The sequence below is a fragment of the Mustela erminea genome, chromosome 9 (assembly GCF_009829155.1).
Source record: "Mustela erminea isolate mMusErm1 chromosome 9, mMusErm1.Pri, whole genome shotgun sequence".
NCBI lineage: Eukaryota > Metazoa > Chordata > Mammalia > Carnivora > Mustelidae > Mustela > Mustela erminea.
Window position 1 is genome coordinate 54,949,591 of NC_045622.1, and position 25,465 is coordinate 54,975,055.

The 25,465-nt window shown below is 41.7% G+C and overlaps 1 protein-coding gene across 13 annotated transcripts in view; it reads left to right on the forward strand.

Moving 5' to 3' along the window:
• Positions 1-2: 2 nt before the first annotated feature.
• The window catches only part of XRRA1 (X-ray radiation resistance associated 1), a 65,885-nt gene continuing 40,422 nt past the window's right edge, over positions 3-25,465 (forward strand). For 3 of the 13 annotated variants that reach the window (XM_032359574.1, XM_032359576.1, XM_032359580.1), the window contains exons 1-6: positions 29-267; positions 10,303-10,487; positions 14,252-14,323; positions 15,454-15,526; positions 18,784-18,881; positions 23,161-23,235. In XM_032359574.1, coding sequence (XP_032215465.1) covers positions 23,215-23,235 — 21 coding nt within the window. In that variant the 5' untranslated portion in view covers positions 29-267; positions 10,303-10,487; positions 14,252-14,323; ... (1 more) ...; positions 18,784-18,881; positions 23,161-23,214. Of the gene's footprint in view, positions 268-2,548; positions 2,605-5,417; positions 5,516-10,302; positions 10,488-14,251; positions 14,324-15,453; positions 15,527-18,783; positions 18,882-23,160; positions 23,236-25,465 lie in introns of those variants that run through there. The other 10 variants (XM_032359577.1, XM_032359578.1, XM_032359584.1 and 7 more) reach the window with 10 other exon arrangements.

The following is a 25,465-nucleotide window of genomic DNA, read 5'->3' on the forward strand; positions in this document are numbered from 1 at the left end:
CCGTAGTCCGGAGCTGGATGACGCGAGGCGGCCAGCGGAAGTGGCCGCGGGGCTTGCCGGGACTTATAGTAGTTAGAAGCTGCGTTCACCGGTTGCCGCCTACACGGTCCGCTGCAGCGCCGCGGTTACCAAGGGGTACAGAAGGTTGTGGTAGGCGCCACCGTGGAGCGGCTCCGAGGTCCCCGGGAGTCTCGCAGGCGCGCCTCCCGCGTTGCCGGGACGCAGCCCTTGCAGACGCCTCGGAGGCGGAAGCGACGACGGAGGCAGGTGAGGCTGGAAACTTAGTTTGCGTGAGGGATTAGAGTCTCCTTTGCCCTAGAAGAGTTTCCAAAGGGGCGACAAGAGCTCGTTCTTCATCCTTTTACAGCAGTTCCCGGTTATTCTCTCTGGTGACTGTCAACTAAGGTCTTAGTAGTGTTTTCGTGTTCTAGAGAACTCACATTTGCTGAGTGTCTTCCTCTGGAAGCTGTGTACCATGGGCGTTTATAGTCATCCTTTCAGGTAGTCCCTTAACACCCCAGTCAGATGAGGAAACTAAGAAACTTACCCAAGGCCGAACAGCATGTCTCGGGACCTCGTTTAGAAGCCAGGGGGGTTTAGCCCCCTGGTATGTTCCCTTTGACACTCTGCTTTTAATCGTTTTAGAATGTAATAGTATTCCAGATTCTTATTAATTCATTTTCCACTTTTTTTTTTTTTTTTTTTTTTTGAGAGAGAGAGAGAGTACCCTGGGGAGCGGGGTGAGGGGCAGAGAAGAGGGAGAGGGAGAGAAATCTTGAGAAGGCTCCACACCCAGAGCCGAACCCAACTGGGGCCTCCCTCTCACGCGGGACTTGAACTTGGGGGCGTGATCTCACCACCCTGAGATCATGACCTGAGCTGAAATCAAGAGTCAACTGCTCAACCAACTGAGCCACTCAGGCACCCCTTTTCCATAGTATTTATTGAGCACCAACCAACATTGCTCCGAAGTGTACTAAGGGATACTGAAAGATCAAAGCAGACCTGTTCACTACTCTTTTGGAACATCTACTTTAGTGACCTAGAGTTACCACATAACGGGATTATATTATACTATGATTGTATTATACTATGATTTCTTACATTGCATCACTTGTTGGTGGTTTGTTTTTTTTTTTAATCACCTCCTAAGTGTCAAAATGTTGAACAAATACTTATTGAGTGCTACTATATAGCAGTCGCTGTTCTGGTCACTGGGGATACATTCCTAAATCACGTAAAATATAGGCAAAATACGTCTTGGTGAAGCTACCATTCATGGGATAATAATTATCAGTAACTACTGTTCGTTGGGATTTCTTCACTTCTGTGAAGCAATCCAGTCAGATGCTCCTATAGCTTTTTGCTGTTTATCTTCTGTACTATCCTTCTCATTTTTCAAGACCCAGCTCTAATGTCACCTGCTCTGTGAAACCTTTCCTGATCCTTATTTTTTCCTTCTTTGCAGACAGACTGAAGAACTCCATAGCATTGTGTTTATGGTTCAGTTTAGTTCAGTAAACACTCATTGAACCTCTTCAATGGGCCAGACCCTGTATTGAAGTGCTGGGGATAAAGATATAGGTAGGCCTGGCCTTTGAGGGGCTCACAGCCTGGGATTGGGGGTGTGGGGAGTGGGGAACAGACAGGTAAACAGACCATTGTATTACAGCGTGTGGTGGAGTGTTTCCATTAAGAGGTGGGCTGAGATGGTAGCACAAAGAAAGGTCAACCTGAGGAGGGGAAGATATAGGAAAGCTGTCTGTATAAGCCAGGTAAAGAAATGGAGCAGCACTTATATGCAAATGAGCACCATTACTCTGTGTGTGTGTGTGTGTGTTGCAGCTGGGAGACATTACAATTAGACTGAGATTAGCTGCTTCAAGTTTGAGACAGAGACCTGAGGTAGCTGACGCTAACTAGGCAGGCAGCCTCTGAGTCCGGAACTTGGACTTTCTCTTTTCCACCATCCAGGTAAAGTTCATATTTTCCTTAGGGTTACTTTCTAGACAATGTAACATCAGGATTATGTGCCCTTCCTAGCCCATTAGTTGTATAGCCACACTTTCTCATCTGGTGTTCTTTGGGAACTGGAAGTTACCAGTGGATTAGTTGTGTCCAGATCTGTATGCCCTCCCCAAGTCTGAGCCTGATTGAGCCTTATATATGTATAGCAAATATCTTTTCCCAGATTGTGTCTTATCTTTCAACTCTGTCTTTGCTGTTTTTATTATTACATATTTATTTTGTATTAATGATTATATAAAATATTCTTCCTTCCTGATTTGTGATTTGTACATCATATTTAAGCACTCTAGCCCCACCCCATCATCACAAAATTACCCCCTTGTTTTACCTTCCTCCCATCCATGTTTCTGTCTCTATCTCTACATCTCTAGTTATCTGTTTCTGGGAGCTTTAGTTTTGTGGGGGTTTTTAGGCCCCAGCTGAGACAAATTTTAGAGGCAAGGGTCACAATAGGATGCAATAAGAAAATTCAAGAGCTCTGAATGACAGGCTAAGAAGGAGTGTAATATCTGTTTTACAGGTGAAGAAACACAAAAAAAAGCAAGTCAAGGGGTCTTTCCCAAGGTCAAAGATCAAGTAAGTACTATGCAGATCAGAAGCAAGGTCCTCATAGTCTGTAAGTTATTTCTCCCAACAGCCACCATCTCTAACATTTCCCAGCCAGCAATTTACTCATTCATTCATTCACCTGTGTAGCAGATAGGTGTGGTTGGTCACAAGATAGGTTTCCTGAAAGACAGATTAACTGAGTGACTGTTGATCTTTCCCCATCCATCCATCCTTCTGTTCGTTCATCTTCTTTACACATTTTTAGTGAATTCTAGGTTCAATGCTAGGCTCTGGAATTACATACGTGAACAAGGTATCATAGGACCTATGGCAGGTGAGAAGTTGATGAAGGGGAACAATTACCATAAAGTGATAAGCACTGTACTAGGAGAAGTACACTGTATTGTGGGAACACACCAGAAGGGCATTAACCCTTCTTGGGATGATAACAGATTAGGAAATTCATAGTGCCCTGTGTTGAACCAAAGGAGATACCAACATCACTCATTTATTCCACGGATAATTGTGTATCTGTTATGTGCTAGGTGCTGTGTTAGGTACCGTGAATAAAGAAATGAACACCATAGCATAGCATAGCGTAGCATAGGTGCTCTCCCTCCTTTAAAGGAGTTTAGAGTCTCGTTAGGGAGATCAGAAATATACCCTTGGGCCCTGGGAATACATCATATCCTTCATTTGGCTCACACATGTTTAAGGGTTATTTTCTGTGAGCATTCCAGAGGTGGGAGAGAGATGGTGAATTGGATATGTTTCCAGACTTGGAGGTTCACAGACCATTGAAGGAGCCCCTTCACGATTATTAGTAATCTTATGAAGTAGAAAGGACTGCAGCCATGAAAGAGAGAAGAAATACTCTGGTATTTAGCCAAAGTAGCACTTTTTCCTTCTGGAAGTTTCAGTGAAAGCATTAAAGAGAGCGTGGCATCTGGATTTTTTTTTTTAATATCTTATTTATTTATTGGGGGGGTAGAGCGCAGCGGGGGAGTGCAGCAGGGTGGTGGTGGGACAGGCAGAGGGAGAAGGAGAAGCAGATTCTTGAACCCAGGACTCCAGGATCATGACCTAAGTTGAAGGCAGACACTTAACTGACTGAGCCAACCGGGCACCTCCTGGCTGGATCTCTTTATTTTATTTTTTTTATTTATTTTTATTTATTTGACAGATAAAGATCACAAGTAGGCAGAGAGGCAAGCAGAGAGAGAGGAGGAAGCAGGCTCCTGTTGAGCAGAGAGCCTGATGTGGGGCTCGATTCCAGGATCCCGGGATCATGACCTGAGCCGAAGACAGAGGCTTTAACCCACTGAGACACCCAGGTGCCCCTAACTGGATCTCTTTAAAGAAAAATCTCAAATCCTTAAGAGCTCAAGTTTTAAGAAATTTAGATCTTTGATTTATTCCTAACAGCAGTAACATTTGAACTGAAAAAAAAAAATTTTTTTTTAAAGAGAGGGAGAAGGTGGGGGGAGGGGCAGAGGGAGAGGGAAAGAAAGAGTCTTAAGTAGGCTCCATGCCCACATGGAGCCCAATGCAGGGCTCTGTCTCACAGCCTGAGATCATGACCTGAGCCAAAATCAAAGAGTTGGATGCTTAACCAACTGATCTACCCAGATGCCCCTGAACTGAATCTTAAAGAATGAAATTAACCAGGTAGTGGTAGAGAAAACTATTTTAGGCCAAAGGAACAAAGGCAGGGAAGACTGAATATGTTTGGAGACTAGAAAATGATTGTGTGCGACTGATGGGCAGGGCTGACTAGAGCTAGAAAAGTTAGAACATGGGACCCCAAGAGCTTCAAGAGTAATCTCAGGTTTGCTCAGTGGGAAATCTGATCAGAAGGCCATTGCAGTATTCTAGGTGAGAGATGGTAAAAGATTTAATGAAAACAGAGAGAGACAGAGAAAATTACATTGGAACAGTTTTCCTGAGCAGGAATTTTCTTGACTCAGTGACCAGTTGATGAAATCCCATTTCACCTAGCATTATTTTTGTCAGACCTCTCTTTATAAAGCACAGCTGGGGTCATGGCTCTCACCAACTCAGATATAGTTCGTGGCTCTCAGTTACCTACAAGGGGAAGACTGAGCTCCTAGCCTGGCACTGAAAGCCTTCAAGGGCAGGCACCATCCTTTCTGTCCCGAATTAATTGTCCCAAACACAGATCCTTCTCCTTCCTGGATCTGGTTGTTTCTTTACTACGCCAGATGTGCCCCCTACTATGCCCTTAGTCCTGTGGCCCTTTTTGTTTAGAATGCTTATCCTTTTCTCTATTAGCAAACTCAGTTCATCTCTCAAATTCTATTTATGCAGTTCTAATATTATTTTCACAACATCTTGCCTAAAATGTGAGCCCCCTCTTCCCTGAAGTCTGTTAAAACAATGAACATTTCTAGTGAGCACTTAATATGTACTAGGCACTACCTTTCTAACTTGATCCTCTCATCTGTCTATTAAGGTAGGTGTTATTAATCCTGATTTGCAGATGAAGAAACTGAGGTTCAGAGGGGTAGAGGAACACTACCAGTCATAGAGTGAGGAGAGACAATCAAAATTCAAATCAGGTCTTTCTGGATCCAAAGGTATTCTGTATAGTGTTCCACTGAGTTAGGGTTGATTTGAACCAAAAAACCCAGGGTCTTGATCTCCCTCTTCATTCAAAGGGCCAGCCCATTTCTGAAACAGGGGAGGGCCTCCTAGGCCCCAGAGACAGGGTGGATGTAGGGTATGGTGGTATTGGTGGGCTCACAAGCCACATTGGGTGAGAGACTATGCTGCCCCTTCTCAGTGCTTCTACTTCCTCACTTTCCTTGCTTGACTCTCAGGGAGATGGCCTCTTCAGGAATATACAAGCTGGATAATGGGAAGTCTTACCTGAACAACTGCTTTCCAGCCAAAAATCTCCTTCGGATGCAAGACGAAGGTCAGCTGACTTCTCAAATTGATACCTTTGCTTCACACTCAGCTCCTACATCCGTTTTTTCCCTCTCCAGCCCATTTATTACGGGTCCCTGCACTACCCAACCCCATCCCTTCCCATCCATCTTCCCTCAGCAGTCTCAGGGAGCTTTCAAAAGTGCATGTTGAACCACAGTGTTCCATTCTGTTCTGTGACTTCTCATTGCTGACTTCCTTACGTGATATTTTGTGTCCATAGTCTGACCTCCATTTGTCCTTTGCTACACCCCCATTCCTTTACGTATGCCCTGTTCCATTGTACTCTCTTTTCACATAGCTTGTTTTATTTGCCAGAATATTACAGCTGTCATTCCAGTTATCCAAACTCTTTCCATCCCACAAAGCCCAGCTCTTTTTCCAATAAGCCCTGTTTAGCTACTTCAGCCCTTAGTGACCATACTCTTGTGAGCTGTCTTCCTCTCTGTGTTTATTAGTTGTTGAAGAATCATATTCTGCCAGGCTCCTAAATAAAATGACTCTGCTAAGTAGTTTTTCAAACATTCATCTAGTTAAAAGCTCCCATGGGGCAGGGACTTCTCATAACTCTGAGCAGAGCCATACAGATAGAACACTGCTGAGAAGTATGAGTTCACTGGATTGGATTTGTTGATTTGAAAGGGTAGAACAAGAGGGAAGTACCCCTTGTTTACTCTATATGAAATGGCTTGCTGGTTACTCTGTATGTGGAATATTGAAAGAACTTTCTCCTCCAGTCCATTCTCCCCATTTCTCTAGAGCAATTTCTTTTTTTTTCATGTAGAGACCTCTGGCCACCTACCTATTTTAAACCCTCCCATGGAGCTCTCAGTATGAACTCATGATTTCATTCCTACACCCCAATACACATATACATGGACAATAGAGAAATAAATACAGCCAGGTGCATCTGCATGTGTTAGTACAGATAAGTATCTTTCCTAGTCCACTGAGAGCAATGAATCCTCACTCACAAAGAGCATTCTTGGGCCCTAGATCTCGGTTTCTGGATACGATTCTCCAATAAAAAGAGCCAGGACTTCTCAGAGAAAAAGTTGTTTCCAGGGCTGGGGCCAGAAAAATAAAAATTGCACCTAGAATTTCGTATAGTGATAGGAAGTACAAAAGTGCTCAGAAAAATGATGAGTGCATATCAGAAGGACATAAGGCTAACCTGAAGGAGCTCCCAAAGGTCAAAGCTGGGACCTAAACAACAAAAAAATTAAAGTAGAATTGGGTTGTAAACTATACAGTAAATATCCATGAGCCCATACTGATACAAATAAATATTTGAATATATAAAAAAGTGTAGGCGAAGGAGCAGCTCTTCCTACAGTAGAAGTTCAGTTAATAAATGTAGAAGGAATGAAGGAAATAGGAAATCACTGCTAAAGCATCACAATAATAATCTTTATAGGTAAGAAGTTTCTATAGATGTTGTATCAGGATTCTCCAGCAAAATAAAACCAATAGGATATGTATTTATATCCTACTTGTTCTGTTTCCATAGTCATATGTGTGTATTATCTGTTTTAAGGAATTGGCCTATGGAATGATGGGAGCTGGCAAGACTGAAATCTGTAAGGCAAGCAGGCTAAAAACTCAGGAGAGAAGAGCTGATGTTGTGGTCTTATAGCAAAATTTTTCCTCCTTTGGGAAGCATCAGTTTTTGCTTTTTTTTCAGCTGATTGTGAGGCCCATACACATTATAGGGGATAGTCTCCTTTACCTAAAATCAACTGATTACAGATGTTAGCCACATCCATGAAATACCTGCACAGCAACACCTAGATTAGTATCTGAGTAACTCCTTACCACAGCCTAGCCAAGTTGACACCTAAAATTAACCATCACAGATGCTAGAACTAGTGCGTCAAAGTATGATGAAAATCAGATTGTTAGCATAGTCTCAAGGTATCTTTATCAATTACAAAGAGAAAAATCATGACTTCTCTGTAGGGAAAGTAGGCTGACACCACCTTAACCAAGTGATCAAAGTTAGCATCACCAGTCATCAGACATATCGACATCACCTGCCATCTGATTGGATGCACCAAGAAGGGCACCACAGACTTTTGTGGTAGTTTTGGCAAAGCACAGAGCCTTATTTTAATTATGGGAAAGCATCAAACAAATTCAAATTGAGGGACTTTCAATAAAGTAATTGACCAGTACTCTTCAAAAGTGCTAAGATCACACAAGAAAAAAGAAAGACTGAAGAGCTGTCACAGATTGGGGGATTCTAAGAAGACATGATAACTAAAATGTGAGATTCCCTTGGAACAGAAAGGAGACATTAGTGAAAAAACTAACAAAATTTAAAGAAGGGCTATGGATTAGTTACTGATATTGTACCAGTTTTAACCTACTGCCTTTAATCATTCTATTATGATTCCATAAGATATTAATATTAGGAGAGGGAGGTAAGGGGATAAGGTAACTGGGTGATATACTATATGTTAATAAATAGAATTTAAATTTAACAAATTTTATAACAAAAATGTTAGCATTAGGGGAACTGGGTGAAAGCTGTACAGAAATTCAGTATTATTTTCATAACTCTTTTGGAAGTCTTAACTTATCTCAAAATGAAAGTTATGGGGGCAGGGGAGAGGATGTTCCCATGGATACTTTTTGTGCTGAAAGCCTCCCCCAATAAACCCAGTACTGTTCTGTGTACTACCCAACCTCATCACTTCCCATCCATCTTCCCTCAGCAGCCTCACGGAGATTTCTTTCTTTTTTAAAGATTTTTTTTATTCATTTGACAGAGAGAGATCACAATCAGACAGAGAGGCAGACAGAGAGGGAGAATCAGGCTTCCTGCTGAGCAGAGAGCCCAACGTGGGGCTTGATCCCAGGACCCTAAGATCATGACCTGAGCCGAAAGCAGGGGCTTAACCCACTGAGCCACCCAGGTGCCCCCTCACAGAGCTTTCTAAAGGGCACATTGAACCACAGTGTTCCATTCTGTTCTGTGACTTCTCATTGCTGGCTTCTTTACATGATATTCTGTGTCCACAGTCTGACCTCCCTTTATCCTCTGCTATACCCCCATTCTTTTACCTGTGCCATATTCCATAGTACTCTCTTTTCATATAGCTTGTTTTATTTGCCAGAATATTCCAGCTATCATTCCAGTTATTCAAACTCTCCATCACACAAAGCCCAGCTCTTTTCCTTTTCTTGTTCTGGTCCTCTAGACTTTTTCTGATCTGACTCTGCTGACCTCCCCAGGCTCATCTCTTTTGTCTCTTATTCAACTCTGGACACAGTCTGGGCCTGCCTTGCTCACTTTGTTGGGAGTTTGGACACCAACGCACACTGGAATCTCTAGGAGTCAGAGCTTTTGGAATGACAAAGTTCCATGACCCAATTAGGGGCAACCCTGGAAAGTAGAATCCTGGCCACTCAGCCCCAGAGTGGGAATGGGAAATAACTCATGGCAGACATAGGATAGGAGTTGCATTTAGGAGTCAGGATTGGCAGCTGTAGTTAGGTGAGCCAGGGCAAGCCCCCAAAGCAGAGGCTGTGAGGGCAAGGAGCCAGTGATCAGAAGCACTGAGCTGGTTCCCGCAACTCTTTGCTGGTCTGTATTTTTCTGATCTTTTATGCTTCCAGATACTTTTGGGGCCCTTCCTCTGCCCAGGCTGCCTGTTTTCTCCATCTCCATCTAGTCGATCTTAAACTTACTGGATCTAGCTCATGAACCTAGACTGGTAGCTCCCCTTTCTGTGCTTTCATAGCACCTCTTCTACTAGGCTTCTTTGTGTCAGGACCTCCATCTTAATTCATCTCTACAGCCCTAGTTCCTAGCACAGTATAGATGCTTAGAAAAGCTCTGTTTGGGCGATTGTGGCTAGGGGCTGTGGCTCAGCATTCATTCACCTGTTCATTCAGTCATGCTTACAATATGGCAAGCTCTGTGAATATTCTTGGGAATACTGAGCTGGATCAGTCAGACAAAATCTGTCTGGGGGACAAGGCAGACAATAAACAAGTGAACAACAACAACAACAACAAAAATTACAGATTGCAATGAATGCCTTGGAGTAAATAAACTGATGTAAGAGCAAACAGATTCTAGAATGTTGTCATGATTTTTGTTAGGTGAGCTTACTAGTAAACCTCATATTCTTTTTTGCTTACATAAATTTTAAAGTTCTTTCTACAGTGAACATTATTGGATTTTTAAAAAAAAGTTTCAACTGTCCTATCATTTTTGTATTGAGCTCCTAATATAATCTTTACACTATAGTGATGGTATCCAGGGTAAGGTTTCTCAAGATGGAGCCCATTGAGTTGATGCCACTCATTTATTTTTACCCAAGAGATGACAAATGGGAGAGTAACAAGCTGGCATAGGAAAGAATAATCAGTTCTGCTTAGGAGAGTCAGAAAAGGCTTTGGAGAATAGGAAATACTTGGTCAAGGGTCTTGAAGGAAAATTAACATTTGGAGACAAAAGCGTCGAGGAGAGAACTGGGAAAGTCATTCCACATCTTTGAATCTTAGCCTTTTCATCTGTAAAATGGGGACAGTAACGTGTCCTTCATTGGGGTTTGGGACCGGTTAAATGAGATAGCTATGCAGACATCCCCATCACCAGCTACCATCACCATTCCCAGCAGCAGCAACAGCACAACAGTATCTGGTGCATATCAGGTCCTGAGGAGCTAGTTTTGGTTTTGGTATTATATGTAAATATTCTGTAAGCACACTAGTTGTAGCTTTAGAGGAGTTTTCTCCTCCTCACTGTTCTGATCTTCTCAACAGGCCGAGGACACTGGTTAGTGGCTCGGAAATGTAACCTCAAGAAGAAGCCCAAGAGTGTGCTTCAGGCACCCGCTGAAGTTCAGGAAAGCCAGAAGAAATTTTCTTCTGAGGTCAGGGGAAATAAAGGGTTTCAGCAGGAAAACCAAGCGGACATTCTTGGACATGTGCTGGACCGGGCTTTTCTGGTGAGAGTAAATGTATCCTGGAATGACTGGCAGCATTAGCTGACGACAGTCTTGGTGGGAGACAAGGATTTGCTCTGTTCCACTCTGGTACCATGACCCCCAACCCACCCCAAACTATTAAAGTGATCTTGACTAACTGAGCACAGTCAAATTGATGAAGGGACCCAAAGCTTTCTTTACATTCTTTACATGTTTAGCTTTCTTTACATCCACCTTGTGAGATAGGTATTATTGTCCCTATTATGTTGTGCCATTGTGAAGATGGGAGAACTGAGGTCCCAAAGAGGTAATTTGCCTTGGCCATGGTCTCACAGCTAATAATTAGAACTTTGTCTATTCAGGATTAGAACTACTCAGGATGAGAGCTCTGGTCTACTAACTCCAAAGCCTGTGCCTTTTAGTATATTAGGTAAAAAAAACTTTCAATTGAGTTGAAGAGACAAAGGAGTACGGGAAGAGGAGTACAGGGAACAGTAAAGTGAAAATTCCATTCCTGCACCTGGTAGGGGTAGAGATTCCTGTTCTCTGGGGAGACTTTTCCAGGAATGGGGGAACTGGAGAGAGTCCACATTCCATAAACTTTTGTCCTTTGGTTTTAGTATCTGGCTAAAGTCTGGGGGAGCCAATCAGATAGTACCCACTGTCTGGGGCAGGCTTTATGAAGAAGACTGGGGTGTCTGTATTGGAAACCAGCCAGTTAATTTCACATCTGCTCTTTGCAGTGCCTCAGTGGCTTGGCAAAGAGAGACATATTTTGTAAACCAATATTAATGTCCAGACCAGTTCTCACAGCTCCCTATGATGTACTCTCTGGCATCCTGCTTTGTTCCCAGATTCTGCTTATGGTTTCCAAGAGGTCACTTTCTACACAGGTCAGATGTTGAAAGAGAGCTTTGAGAAGATGGCTTTGAGGTTGCAACTTAACCTCAAGTGGGTAGTGTAAGCTTTTTGCAGAGTCCCATGGTGTGTCCTTTGTTGTAATGTCCGCTTCTCACTGGGGATGCAGAGGACTGAAAGAGCAGTATTGAGGAAGGGCAGAAAACACGTACCATAGTAGTCTTCTTTTCCGTTTTGTTTTCTACAACATACATTCCCACTTTAATCGAGATGGCTATTTACCCATGCTACGCCTTTGTATAGCAGAAGCAATGTTGTTTCTTACAGTAATGGGATGCCTACTTACCTGATGAATAGTTCCACTTGAATGTTTCATTGACACCAATCCCCTTACTCCAAATCCCAAGACATACCTCTTTTCTAGTGTTTACTATACTGCCTCAGTGATGGTGCTATATCCAGTCACCAAGCCAGAAATCTGGGGTTATCCTTAACACTTGCCTCTCCATCACCACCCCACTACCACCACTAGTAAGTCTGACGCTTTTATTAAATAGTTGTCAAATCTGTATTCTTCTCATCTCAACTGCCTCTATCCTAATCTGGACTACAATCACCTTGTATTAGAGTAATTAAATAACTTCCTGACTAGTCTGAACCAATTAGGATGCTTTTATTTCATATAAAAAGAAGCCAGAGGCATTGTTATTCCAGGCTAGGTTAATTTACTATTAAAGGCCCTAATGTGCTTAGCATGTTAACTTGTTCTCTTCGGCTAATTGCCTTCACAATCCCAAGATGGCTGTAGCAAGTCCAGTAATCGTATATAAAGAATAACATCCAGAGGTACAAAAGGGATTGTCATTATTTTATATCTATATTTAAAATTAAGAAAGAGCTCCTCAGAACTGGCCTCCTACCCCCAGCATCCAGTGTCTGTCTGATTGGCCAGACCTATAACACAAGTCCTTACAGTCATTAGTTAGGGGATTGTGACCTCCAAGATTGGTTTAGACAGTCAGGACTTAACACTTAGAGCTGGGGCCCAAGGACACATCTACTCAGAAAAATGGAATAATGTTGGGGTTCTCTTTCTCTCTTTTTTTTAAAGATTTATTTATTACTTGAGAGAGAGGGAGATTGGGAGAATGAATACGAGGAGGGGCAGAGGGAGAAGCAGACTCCCCTCAGAGCAGGGAGGCCAGCATGGGACTCCATTCCAGGACTCTGGATCATGACCTGAGCTGAAGGCAGACACTTAACCGACTGAGCCACTCAAGCACCCAACATTGGAGTTCTTTAATAAGGAAGTAGAGAGGTTGCCCTAGGGAAGGTAATTAACAATGCCTAGTGTATTGGTCTCATCCTATGAGTATCAGACAAAGCAATTTTTATAAAATTGCTATCAGCTCTTGCAATAAAAAAAAGTCTGTTAGCTTTCCACTGACTATAGAACAAAATCCACACTCCCTTACATAGCCAGGGACCCAGTTGATTTAGTGGCTGCCTCCCTGGCCTTGTTCCTTTCCTTCCTCTCAGAAGCACCTGGCTTTTACCTATCTTGATAGCTTTCACTTCCTGCCTCCCACTTTCTTGGGACCAACTCCTACTTAGCTTTTGGTTCTCACTTGAAATAGTACTTCCTCAACTAAATAGTTCCTCTCCTCCAGGCTGAGGTCAGGACCTCCTGTATTGTCTCCCATAGCTTCTTGAATTTCTCCTTTAAAATATTTATCACATTTAGGGGTGCCTGGCTGGCTCATTTTGTAGAGCTTTTGACTCTTAATCTCGGGGTCATCAGTTCAAGCTCCACATTAGATGTAGAGATTACTTAAATAAAAAATAAATATGCAAAAAATATTTTTCACATTTATAAATGCTTGCTTGCTACTTGTCTTCCATGTTGTGTGTTCTGTGACTAGAATATTATTATTGTTTTTTTTTAGACAGATTGGACTCTGTGACTAGAATATTATAAACATCTAATTCCATGCCTAAACATGATACTATAGATAAATAATTAACAGAAAAAAAAAATGAGGCTTGGTTAAACAGAAATAGAAACTCCAACACTGAGATTTTCCTCTAACTTTTAACTTAAGGGGGCAACATATAGTAGTCAGAAAAGCAGAGGTTAGTGATTCCACATTTGGATTCAAATCATTTATCACTTACTAGCTGTGGGACCTTCAGCAAGGCATTATGTCTCTCTTAACCTTATTTTTCTTATTTAAAAAGGAAAATGGTCATACTTATGTTAAAGGGTTTAGTTGGGATTAGAAGAAAACATATTGATGTGATTAGCACAATACATGGCCTAAAGCAATACTTAGTAAATATTTAGTGAATGAAAGAACAAACAAATGAATGAACAAGCAAATTATTATAAGCATGAAGAGATTGGTAAGGTCCCAGAAACAAATATTTTTTTTTTCAAAGATTTTATTTATTTATTTGACAGACAGAGATCACAAGTAGGCAGAGAGGCAGGCAGAGAGAGAGGAAGGGAAGCAGACTCCCTGCTTTGCAGAGAGCCCGATGCAGAGCTGGATCCCAGGATCCTGGGATTATGATCTGAGCCGAAGGCAGAGGCTTTAACCCACTGAGCCACCCAGGTGCCCCGAAAGAAAGATTTTTTTTAAAGAGCCGGGTAGAAGTGGGGCTCAGAAAAGACAAAGAAGAAACAAAGAGGAAGGAATTCTCCTAAGAACCCTGTCAAGTCAGTGTTACTACCATCTCCATCTTGCAGATGGGAAGCTGAGAGGTGGAAGAGCTGAGGTGGCAGCTCTGGTCTAACAAACTCCCAAAGCCCATGTTCTTTGTGCTGTACGAGGCCCCCTTTCTCAACAGGGAGTCATTTGTTTTCTTGGCCAATGATATAAACTTTGTTGAGGCCTTGAGAGTTGACTCTCTGCACTGTGTTCCAGCTGAAGCACCATTGTGTGAGGAAGCCATCAGACCTGATCAACATCAATGTGAGCGGCCTGAAGTTCTCCAAGGTAGGGCCAGCCAGCAGAGATGTGATTAGGATGAGCCAGACCTGAGGTGGCTCCTGGCTGTTTGTCCATTGTACCTCCAGAGTCCCTAGGGACTGGGGGGTTGGGGTAGGGGACATCAGACAAAGCCTCACTGGGTAGAAACAACATTCAGACACAATATTTTGCTGTAAATTTGATATTACCATTGGCTTATGTGCGGTGAATTAAAGGAAGTAGCATTATGGGAGTTGGTTTGAATTTGTTGTAGACCTCTGTTGGGGTGACACTGAGTTCCCGTTAGAAGAACCTCTAGGAGAAATTTCTCTCAAGTCTCAGTGCCAGGATGCTGGCTTGTTCTTATATATACTGTGGCTCATGTAATGAGTCATATTTTTCCTATATTGGCTAATTGGCAGCTTGAGCCACATTTGTGCCACCCCCCCCATTAGCCAATGTATATGCAGGATATTATGGCATATGTTTATGGTTTATATGCCTACCATGGCATATGAAGAGAGATAAGTGGTATAAAATATACAGCAATTAAAATAGATATATCAGTACCATAAGTAACATAACCATAAGTAAATCTCAAAAGATCTAGGTGTATCAACACAAATAAATCTCAGAAACATAGTGTTGAGTGAAAAAGGCGGGTTGCAGAATGACACAGTATCATTGCATCTAATATAGAGTTTTAGAACTTATAAATAATATTACATATAGTTCATAGATATACATATATAGAATACAAGTATAAAACAAGTATGAGAATGATAGTCACCAGTTCAAGATAGCTGTGAATAGTTGGGAAATGTGGGGATGGGGGGCATGGTCAACTCTTTAGTATTTTATTTCTTTAAGGAATTGAAGGGAAGCCAGCAAAATCTTCTTATTTATTAAAGGTGGATAGTGGTTACATGGGTCTTCAGAGTTATCATTCACTAAATTTTTCTGTACATTGGAACTATTTCATAATAGAGAAAAAGAAGCAGAAAAGCTGTTCTGGTCCTCAGCAAGTGGGTGTTCTTTGCTAAGAATATAGCTTATCCCTGTAGGTTGTTGTGCCTTCTGATGGCAGCTCTGGAGCTTTGGCATCGTCCCCTTTGCAGGGGACTAATCTTGTGTTCTTTTGAAATGCTTTCCCACAGGCTAAGGAAAAGGACTTCAAGCATTTTAATTCAGTGATTTACATCAATGCCTCAGAAAACCTGCTTCCTCTAGGTAAGCTTTTCTTCCTGAAAACTACCTTCTGCATCTTAGCAAGCACAATCAGTCACTCCTGTTAGAACTTGCCTAATCAGTCAGTCATTCATGACTGGCAGCTCATCCCTTTTTCGGAGTGCCGTAGGCTAGGTCCTGGAGATCACCCAGACCCGGATTTCAGCCCAGAGCTGGCACCACCTCCTTAGAGTGTTTCTGTCTGGGCTGCTGCTCACTGTCTGTAAATGGAGACAGTTCCCTTCCTTTCTTCCTCCCCAAGGCAGGATGCCGTGTAGGCTGAGATGAGATAGGTACATCAAATTGTTTTTAAGCCTGTACAAGTTCCTATGGGAGCATAGAGACTTCTCATTTATTCCGCAAGTCTACAGCGACCCCTGCTGGGTGTCAGGACTATGTGAGTGCTTGGCTTTTGAAATGAATGCATCCAGTTTATAAGGTGAGCCTAAAGTTTGGTGGAAAAGATGGGTTCAGATACAGATAATTATAGCAGAATATGGTAAGTGCAATGATAGAGGGAATCAGAAAATGCTGTGCAAGCATATAAGCGGAGCACCAATCCAGACCAGAGTGTCAGGAGAAATTTCTGAGGAAGGGGCAGCTAGCTGAGACCTAGAAAATGGACAGGAATGAGAAGGTATTTCAGTTCAATGGAGCAGGTGTGGGACAGCAGTGCCTGATAAGGACACGGAAGAGGCTCTGTATGTTTGCATGGGATGTGAATAGGGGAAAATGGAGACCAGAAAGGCTGGCAGGGACTGGAGTATCAAGGGCCCTGAGTTGTCACTAATCCTGCAGGCAAAAGAAAGCCTTGGAAAGCTTTTAAATAAAGAATTTCAGTGGGGGCCGTGAGGAAGGTGAATAATGAAATAAGAAGATGGGGACCAGGACACCTGGGAGGTGATTTCGTTTTTCTCAGGGAAGCCTGAGCCAGGCAGTAGGGATAAGGGCAAGTGCAAGAGAGATTCAGCAGGAGGTAGAAATAACAGGATGTGATAGCTAATGGGCACATGGAAAGAAGAAAGAGCCAAGGGGGTTCACTGAGAATGGAGAGCACTAGAGGAGAGGCAAGTTTGGGGAGAAATAGGATGAGTTCGGTTTTTAGTGGTTGAGGTTGAGGGGCGTTTTTAAAGAAGCTTGTGACACAACCCCTGCCCTTAAGGGAACAGTGCAGTCTGTCAGGAAGGTGGGCTTGAAATACAAAGGCCAGTAGGCATATGAAAAGATGCTCAACCCCATTAATAATTAAAACAGAATCAAAATCCCATTTTTTGCCTATCAAATATTGGCTAATGTAAGAAGGACTGATTGATGACAGCCAGCATTGATGGGGAAATGGATACTCTCATTGAACCAGCAGAAGTATAATAAACTGAGGCAACATCTTTAGAAGACAGTTTGGCAATGTCTCTTAAAATAGTCATTGCCTTTAATCTAGTAGTTTCCCTTCCAGGAATTTATTCTACAGAAACACACTCGTACAAGGATGTTCATTGGAAACATCCTGAAATACCTACTAAGCAGTCTTTTCCATGGGATCTACTGAACATTCTGACTCCCAAGACCACCATAGGCCCCACTTGACACCAGGGAGCTCTAAGTCATTCCATATAGTATACCTGCAGCACAGCACCTGCAGTTTCTCTTCAGTGGGATCTCACAGCAGTGCCTACTGTAGCAGTCCGTGCAGCCATCTGTAGGCCATTCTCTGCAGCCACCTGCTCAGGTCCAAGACAGTAAGACTTGCATTTGGTGGATGTAGGACCCATTCTGGCTTAGAAGCCTCATTACCCAAAGGAGCAAATAGCTATTGTAATGCTCCATAGACATAGCTCCTAGAGTTCCAGCAAAGGATGCGACTAATTATGGAATTCACCACACACAGGGAATCCAAATTTCTGGTGCCCCTTCAGATGTTTATAGTTACTTCTAGTCCAGATGTGAGATACCAGTCTGGCATCATTTTTACCATAATAATATTGTATAACTATGTTACCATATCATCTGTTTAGATTATCAGGGAAAAGGGCTAGAAAGTTAACCCAAAGACCAGTTCTCATGCAGAAGGGAAAAAGGGTTCTTGCTTTTTATCCAGATAACCCAAAGGCTATCAGTAGGTGAGTCGTTCATAGATGTGTACCCCTCAGGCTAATAATACATTATATGTTAATAAAAAATAAAAAATTTTTTAAAAATAGGGGAATGGTTAAGTAAATTAAGATACATCTATAATGTAGAACATAACTCAGACATTTTGCAGATCTATATGTTTTGACATGGAACAAGCTTTTTTTTTTTTTTAAGATATATTTATTAGAGAGAGACAGAAAATGCAGGGCGGAGGTGGGGAAGAACAGAGGGAGACAGAAACTAAAGCAAACTCTGCACTGAGTGTGGAGCCTGATGCAGGGCTTGGCACAGGGCTCAAAGTGGAGCTCAACATGGGGCTCAGTCTCACAACCCTAAGATTACAGCCTGAGCTGAAAGCAAGAGTTGGACACTTTAACCAACTGTGCCACCCAGGCACTCTGGCATGGAACAATCTTTAAGTCATATTGTTAAGGGAAAAAGGCAAATCAGAGTACAATGTGTATGGTATGATTCCATTTGTGTAAAAAGGTGTGTGTGTGTGTGTGTGTGTTTCACTGTACACATGAGAAAAATTCTGGAGTATTATATATGAAACTTTCAATGGTTATCTCTGGGCATTGAGATTAAAGGGAACTTTTTCTGTATTAACTTTTTTTGGTAGACATGTTTTACTTTTATAATAAGAAATAACAAAGATATTTTTTTTAATTTTTTTTTTTTTAATTTACTTATTTGACAGACAGAGATCACAAGTAGGCAGAGAGGCAGGCAGAGAGAAAGGAGGAGGCAGGCTCCCTGCTGAGCAGAGCGCCTGATGTGGGGCTTGATCCAGAACCCTGGGATCAGGACCTGAGCCGAAGGCAGAGGCTTTAACCCACTGAGCCACTCAGGTGCCCCAAAGATAATTTTTAAATAGGCTTTGGAGTTAGACATAGACTCAATTCTTGACCCTTTCACTTCCCAGCAATTCCATTTATAGCAAATCACAAGCTACAATTTCCTCAGCAGTAGAATGAGAGTAGTAACCCTTATTTCAGGGGTGTTAGAGATTTAGAGGCCGTGTGTATAAGGCACCTGACCATAAGCTTAGTCAGTGGGAATCCAGTAAACAACCACTCTTAACAGCTTTCTCTTAAAAGTAGCTAATTCTCTTTCTCCTCTCCCTGTAGAGGCATTTCATACATTTCCAACCTTAAAGGAACTGGAGCTCGCATTTAATGGAATCAAAACAGTCTATGTGAAATACGGAGACTTTAAGTTCTTGGAAGTAAGTTGGAGGTAGGGAGTTTTTGGTGCCCATCTGTTTCTTTATAAAGAATGGGTATAAAGGTCCCTACTGATTATATCTGTTGGGAAGGAGCTCTCTGGGCCTTTATAGTCAGACTATTGCTTCACAGCAGTCTTCTGCAGAGAGTGGTGGGCTTGGTGGTGATCATGAGGGTAGTGGTAGTGGCAGCAGTGGCAAATAGGTGAGACTGTATCATATCTGTGGCCATTGTGTGTGGTCCTGAAAATAAATGCCAAATTTCATGCCAGAGGGGTCTGTGCAGAAAATTGAGTTTAAACAGAATAGGAAGGAGAGTTTGAGGGGATATCTGGATCCAGTGGGGGTTATGGAGCCTTAGAGGTTAAGTGCTTGGCACAGATCAGGCCAGCTGAACTAGAGGCATTATGGACTAATGCCAGAGACCCATCCTGGTCCAAATGAGCCAGATTGGCTCCAGTGGGCTCAGGTAAAGGAGACTAAAGGCCTAGTCTGTAGGACAAGAGATGACTATGAGATTGAACGGGACTCCTATAAGTTCCGTAGCGCACACTTTTTTTTTTCTTAATGTATTTATTTTTATTAATTATTTTTATTAACTATAATGTGTTATTTGTCCCAGGGGTACAGGTCTGTGAATCGTCAGGCTTACAGACTTCACAGCACTCACCATATCACATACCCTCCCCAGTGTGCATAACCCAACCACCCTCTCCCTACTCCCCTCCCCCTGGCAGCCCCCAGTCTGTTTTGTGATAATAAGAGTCTCTTATGGTTTGTCTCCCTCCCCATCCCATCTTGTTTCATTTTTTCCTTTCCTACACCCACACCCCCCCACTCTGCCTCTCAAATTCCGTATATCAGGGAGATCATATGGTAATTGTCTTTCTCTGATTGACTTATTTCACTCAGCATAATACACTCTAGTTCCATCCATGTCATTGCAAATGGCAAGATTTCATTTCTTTTGATGGCTGCATAGTATTCCGTTGTGTATATATACCACATCTTCTTTATCCATTCATCTGTTGATGGACATCTAAGCTCCTTCTATAGTTTGGCTATTGTGGACATTGCTGCTATAAACATTCAGGTGCACATGCCCCTTCAGATCACTACATTTGTATCTTTAGGGTAAACACCCAGTAGTGTGATTGCTGAGTCGTATAGTATCTGTTTTCAACTTTTTGAGGAACCGCCATGCTGTTTTCCAGAGTGGCTGCATCAGCTTGTATTCCTGCCAACAGTGTTTCCTGACTTGTTAATTTTAGCCATTTTGACTGGTGTGAGGTGGCATCTCATTATGGTTTTGATTTGTATTTCCCTGATGCCAAGTCATGTGGAGCACTTTTTCATGTGCCTGTTGGCCATCTGTATGTCTTCTTTGCAGAAATGTCTGTTCATGTCCTCTGCCCATTTCTTTATTGGTCTATTTGTTCTTTGGGTGTTGAGTTTGATAAGTTCTTTATAGTTTTTGGATACTAGCCCTTTATCTGATATGTCATTTGCAAATATCTTCTCCCATTCTGTCAGTTGTCTTTGGTTTTGTTGACTGTTTCCTTTGCCATGCAGAAGCTTTTGATCTTGATGAAGTCCTAGTAGTTCATTTTTGCCTTTGCTTCCCTTGCTTTTGGTGATATTTCTAGGAAGAAGTGGCTGTGGCTAAGGTCAAAGAGGTTGCTGCCTATGTTCTCCTCAAGGATTTTGATGGATTCCTGTCTCACATTGAGGTCTTTCATCCATTTTGAGTTTATTTTTGTGTGTGATGTAAGGAAATGGTCCAGTTTCATTCTTCTGCATGTGGCTATCCAATTTTCCCAACAACATTTGCTGAAGAGACTGTCTTTTTTCCATTGGACATTCTTTCCTGCTTTGTCAAAGATTAGTTGGCCATAGAGTTGAGTTTCTATTTCTGGGCTCTCTGTTCTGTTCCATTGATCTATGTGTCTGTTTTTGTGCCAGTACCATACTGTCTTGGTGACGACAGCTTTGTAATAGAGCTTGAAGTCTAGAATTGTGATGCCACCAACTTTGGCTTTCTTTTTCAACATTCTTCTGGCTATTCGGGGTCTTTTCTGGTTCCATATAAATTTTAGTATTATTTATTCTATTTCTTTGAAAAAAAATTGATGGCATTTTGATAGGGATTGCATTAAATGTGTTGATTGCTCTAGGTAGCATAGACTTTTTCACAATATTTGTTCTTCCACTCCATGAGCATGGAACATTTTTCCATTTCTTTGTGTCTTCCTCAGTTTCTTTCATGAGTGCTCCAGTACAGATTCTTTGCCTCTTTGGTTAGGTCTCTTCCTAGGTATCTTGTGGTTTTGGATACAATTGTAAATGGGATTGACTCTTTAATTTCTCTTTCTTCTGTCTTGCTGTTGGTGTATAGAAATGCATGCAACTGATTTCTCTGCATTGATTTTATAACCTGACACTTTACTGAATTCCTGTATGAGTTCCAGCATTTTTTGGAGTGGAGTCTTTTGGGCTTTCCACATAAAGAATCATATCATCTGCAAAAGAGTGAGAGTTTGACTTCTTCTTTGCTAATTTGGATGCCTTTTATTTCTTTTTGTTGTCTGATTGCAGCGGCCAAGACTTCTAGTACTATGTTGAATAGCCATGGTGATAGTGGACATCCCTGCCGTGTTCCTGACCTTACAGAAAAAGCTCTCAGTTTTTCCCCATTGAGAATGATATTTGCTGTGGGTTTTTCATAGGTAGCTTTGATGATATTGAGGTATGTACCCTCTATCCCTACACTTAGAGGAGTTTTGATCAAGAAAGGATGCTGTACTTTGTCAAATGCTTTTTCAGCATCTATTGATAGTATCATATGGTTCTTGTTCTTTCTTTTATTAATGTATTGTATCACACTGATTGACTTGCGGAAGTTGAACCAAGCTTGCAGCCCAGGAATAAATCCCACTTGGTCGTGGTGAATAATCCTTTTAATGTACTGTTGGATCCTATTGGCTAGTATCTTGATGAGAATTTTTGCATCCGTGTTCATCAAGGATACTGGTCTGTAATTCTCCTTTTTGTTGGGATCTTTGTCTGGTTTTGGGATCAAGGTACTGCTGGCCTCATAAAATGAGTTTGGAAGTTTTCCTTCCATTTCTATTTTTTGGAACAGTTTCAGGAGAATAGAAATTAATTGTCCTTTAAATGTTTGGTAGAATTCCCCTGGGAAGCCATCTGGCCCTGGGCTTGTTTGTTGGGAGATTTTTGATGACTGCTTCAATTTCCTTATTGGTTATGGGTCTATTCAGGTTTTCTATTTCTTCCTGGTTCAGTTTAGGTAGTTTATATGCTTTTAGGAATGCATCCATTTCTTCCAGATTGTCACATTTGCTGGTGTATAGTTGTGTAGCACACTCTTGACATTTGTACATCCATAGCTGCTCTTTCCTGCATGTTGGCCTTATAGTACAAGTGTTTTATATTCAGATCTCAGCAGAATGTCTGTGCATCATAAGCCTGGGCGTTGACCCCAAAGAGTTGATAACTTTAATTATTTAATCTGCCAGCATCAAGAATCAACCACTCTTCACAAAAGCCTCACTTAACTTAGTCTTGCCAGAAAGAGAGAGAGAGTTCTTCCACAAGAGTGAATATTTCAGACTTGATGGCCTTTGTATGCCAGAGTTTTTAAAAGCTTTAACTGCTTGGGACGGCAGTCTTCTTAAATGGGTTATTTGTCCTTTTGTTCTTAAAACATGCTATACTAGATGTAATGGTACCTTTTCTCCATGGTTTCAAGCTATATTGAGGATGGGGTGATTTACTATGATTTGGAACAGGAGTTGTCCTCAGACTTGTCTAGGAAGCAGAGCTCTTGAAAGTCCAATGAAACAGAGAGTGTAAATTGATAACAACTGGTGATTTTTTGCTATGTTAAAAATAAAATCGAATACTAGAATTTAGTATAAACAGTGGGAAACAGATTCCAAATGCTAGAGAGAGAGGTAGCCATTTCCTTTATCGATAGGCTTGGGAGCTTCTTATGAACTTCCATTTTTTTGTTATTTTACTTTTTTAAAAAGTAGTCATTTTGTGTGTCATATATTGTCATGCATTGTGCCAGGCATCTTGTTTTCCTCTCCCCTACTATTTCAAATCCCTAATTCAAGTGCCTATGGGCCCGAGGGAGGGAACATGACTGTAGGCTCTGATCCCACAGCTGACTAGCTTGAATCTACTGATTGATCATGATTGACTTAGATGCCCTATTTCTTAGTTTGATAGCTTCTGATAAAGATTATTTATCTGGCAGATCCAGCCTTACCCAAAGGAATTTATTTACATAAGAGAGCAGACCAAAGTCAAGATGCCGAATGTAAATGAGAAGGTGAAATCTCTTGGCTAATCATTTATTTCTATCTCTGTGGTTTATAAGGTCTCTCTAAGAAAAAACATAAAACTGTCAAAAGTCCTGAATTTGCAGTTCACAGTAATGAATACTTTGATGTATAATAAAACTTGATGTGACTCAGCAGGTATAGTAGGTTAGGAATCTTCTGTTCTTGTTTGCCAGAAAGGCTGCCACCCAAGGAGTAGAATTCTTCAGCAGTCAATTTAGAAAAACTTAACTTTGCCATGATTTGATTTTCTGCATACCAGTCTGAAAAAGTCTCAGCTGGAGCCTGGCCCTGAGAGTCAGGAGACTTTGTTTCTTGTTTTGGTTCTGCCACTATTTTGATACAGCTCCTTGGCCAAACCACTTCTTTTCTCTGAGACTTAAGTATCCCCCTCTGCAAATTCTGGGTCAGCTGTGAAGTTCTGTGACCTGTGATTCTAAAACTATTCGTTTCTTTGAGCTGCCCTTGATTCTGTGGAGAGCAGATTTGGCCCCAACATTAAGTAACCAAATCAGCTAGGACAGGGGTCAGTAAACTTATTCTATAAAGTGAATATTTTAAACTTTGTGGTCTATATGGTTATAACTAGTCACAACTGTGATAACTAGACAACTCTGCTGTTAGAGAAGGAAAGGAGCCATAGATACCACATAAAAAAATGAGTGTGGCTGTGTTTCAACAAAACTTTATGATGCTGAAATTTGAATTTCACATAATTTTCACACAGTAGTCTTCATTTGATCTTTTTTCAACCATTTAAAGTGTAAAAATTATTCTTAGCCCACAGGCCTTACAAAAGAGGCAGCAGGATGGAAATGGCTGAGAGGTGTTAGTTTACCCACTCCAGAGCTAGCACACTGATGAAACAGCTCAGTGTGATTGGAATGGAAAGTGAAACACAGTGGAGTAGTGATAGGTGAGCCTGGAGAGGTAGCAGAAGAGAGACTGTGGGAAGCCTTGGAAGCCTCACTAAGGAGTTTGAAATATCCAGTGGGTGTTAGGTATGGCTGCTGGCATGAAGCATGAGTTGGGGGGAACAGTATGAGAGATATTGAGAAAAAATCCATAGGTCTCATTGACTGCTATGAGGGAGAGGATTTTCCCACCTTTACCTATGATTATCTGAGTCCTCTTTCCAGGTCTATCTCCTTAAAGGCTTCTATCTTTGCCCCTGCCAAATAGAATCACCCATTAGTGTGAACTCTCAAAATTTGGAATTTGCTGATGGCAGCATGAACTCATCACTCCATTGGTGCTTGGCACCTTTCATAGTCTGCCCAGTCTTCTCAAACCCTCTTATACCATGGACTCTAGTCATACCCAAACTATTTGCAGTCCTTAGAACAAAGTACACTACCTCCTGTCTCTGGCTACAGTGCTTGTTTTTTTGCCTTTAACAATTTGGTGAATACTGACTAGTCTCTGAGGACAGCTCCAGCGACATGTGCTCTGTGAAGTCTCCTGGATCCTCTGGTAGAGCTGACTGTTCCTTTCTTTGTGCTTCCACTGGTCTGTGTTCAGACCTCTATCCCAGCAGCATTTCTACTTAGTAGACATGTATGTTTATCTACCTGAGCAGCTAGGTTGTGAGCTAGCAGAGGACAGGCTGGTACAGAGTAAGCCTTCAACATATGATCCTTGAATGAAGAGATGGTTATAATGATGACAGCCAACATTAACTATACTTACTATGTAGCAGAGTCATGCTAAGCGTTTTATCTACACAGTTTTTCGTAAGAACTCATTATTATTTCTATTTTATAGAAGCTCAGGTTAGGTAATTTGCCCAAATCCCAAATTTGGCCAGTATTTAAACTCAGGTCTATGGAATCCATCAATTGATTACTACAGTGGAGTCAGACCAAATCCAGTCCTCCTCTGTTAGTGGCCTACAGCCACTTGTTTATATGTCTGTTTGACTGTGCAACACTGATGTGGTCAACCAGCTGGGTAAGAGGCTGAAATGCCTCCATTCAGTAGGCTTCAATGAGTATGTGTGGAGAAAGAGGGAGGAAAGAAAGCAGACTTACACATGAGAGCTTAAGTGAGTGTGTAGAGGCCCAAAAGAGAAAGAACAAAGATTGGGTTGATACCATTTATCACAATTGTCTTTGTCTTTGCAGACAGAAACTCGGTTTCCTCACTGGACCCTGACCTAGTCAACTATTTCATGAATCTAGGTAGCCAGTTAGAAAGTGGTTGATAGTAACAGTTTGGATT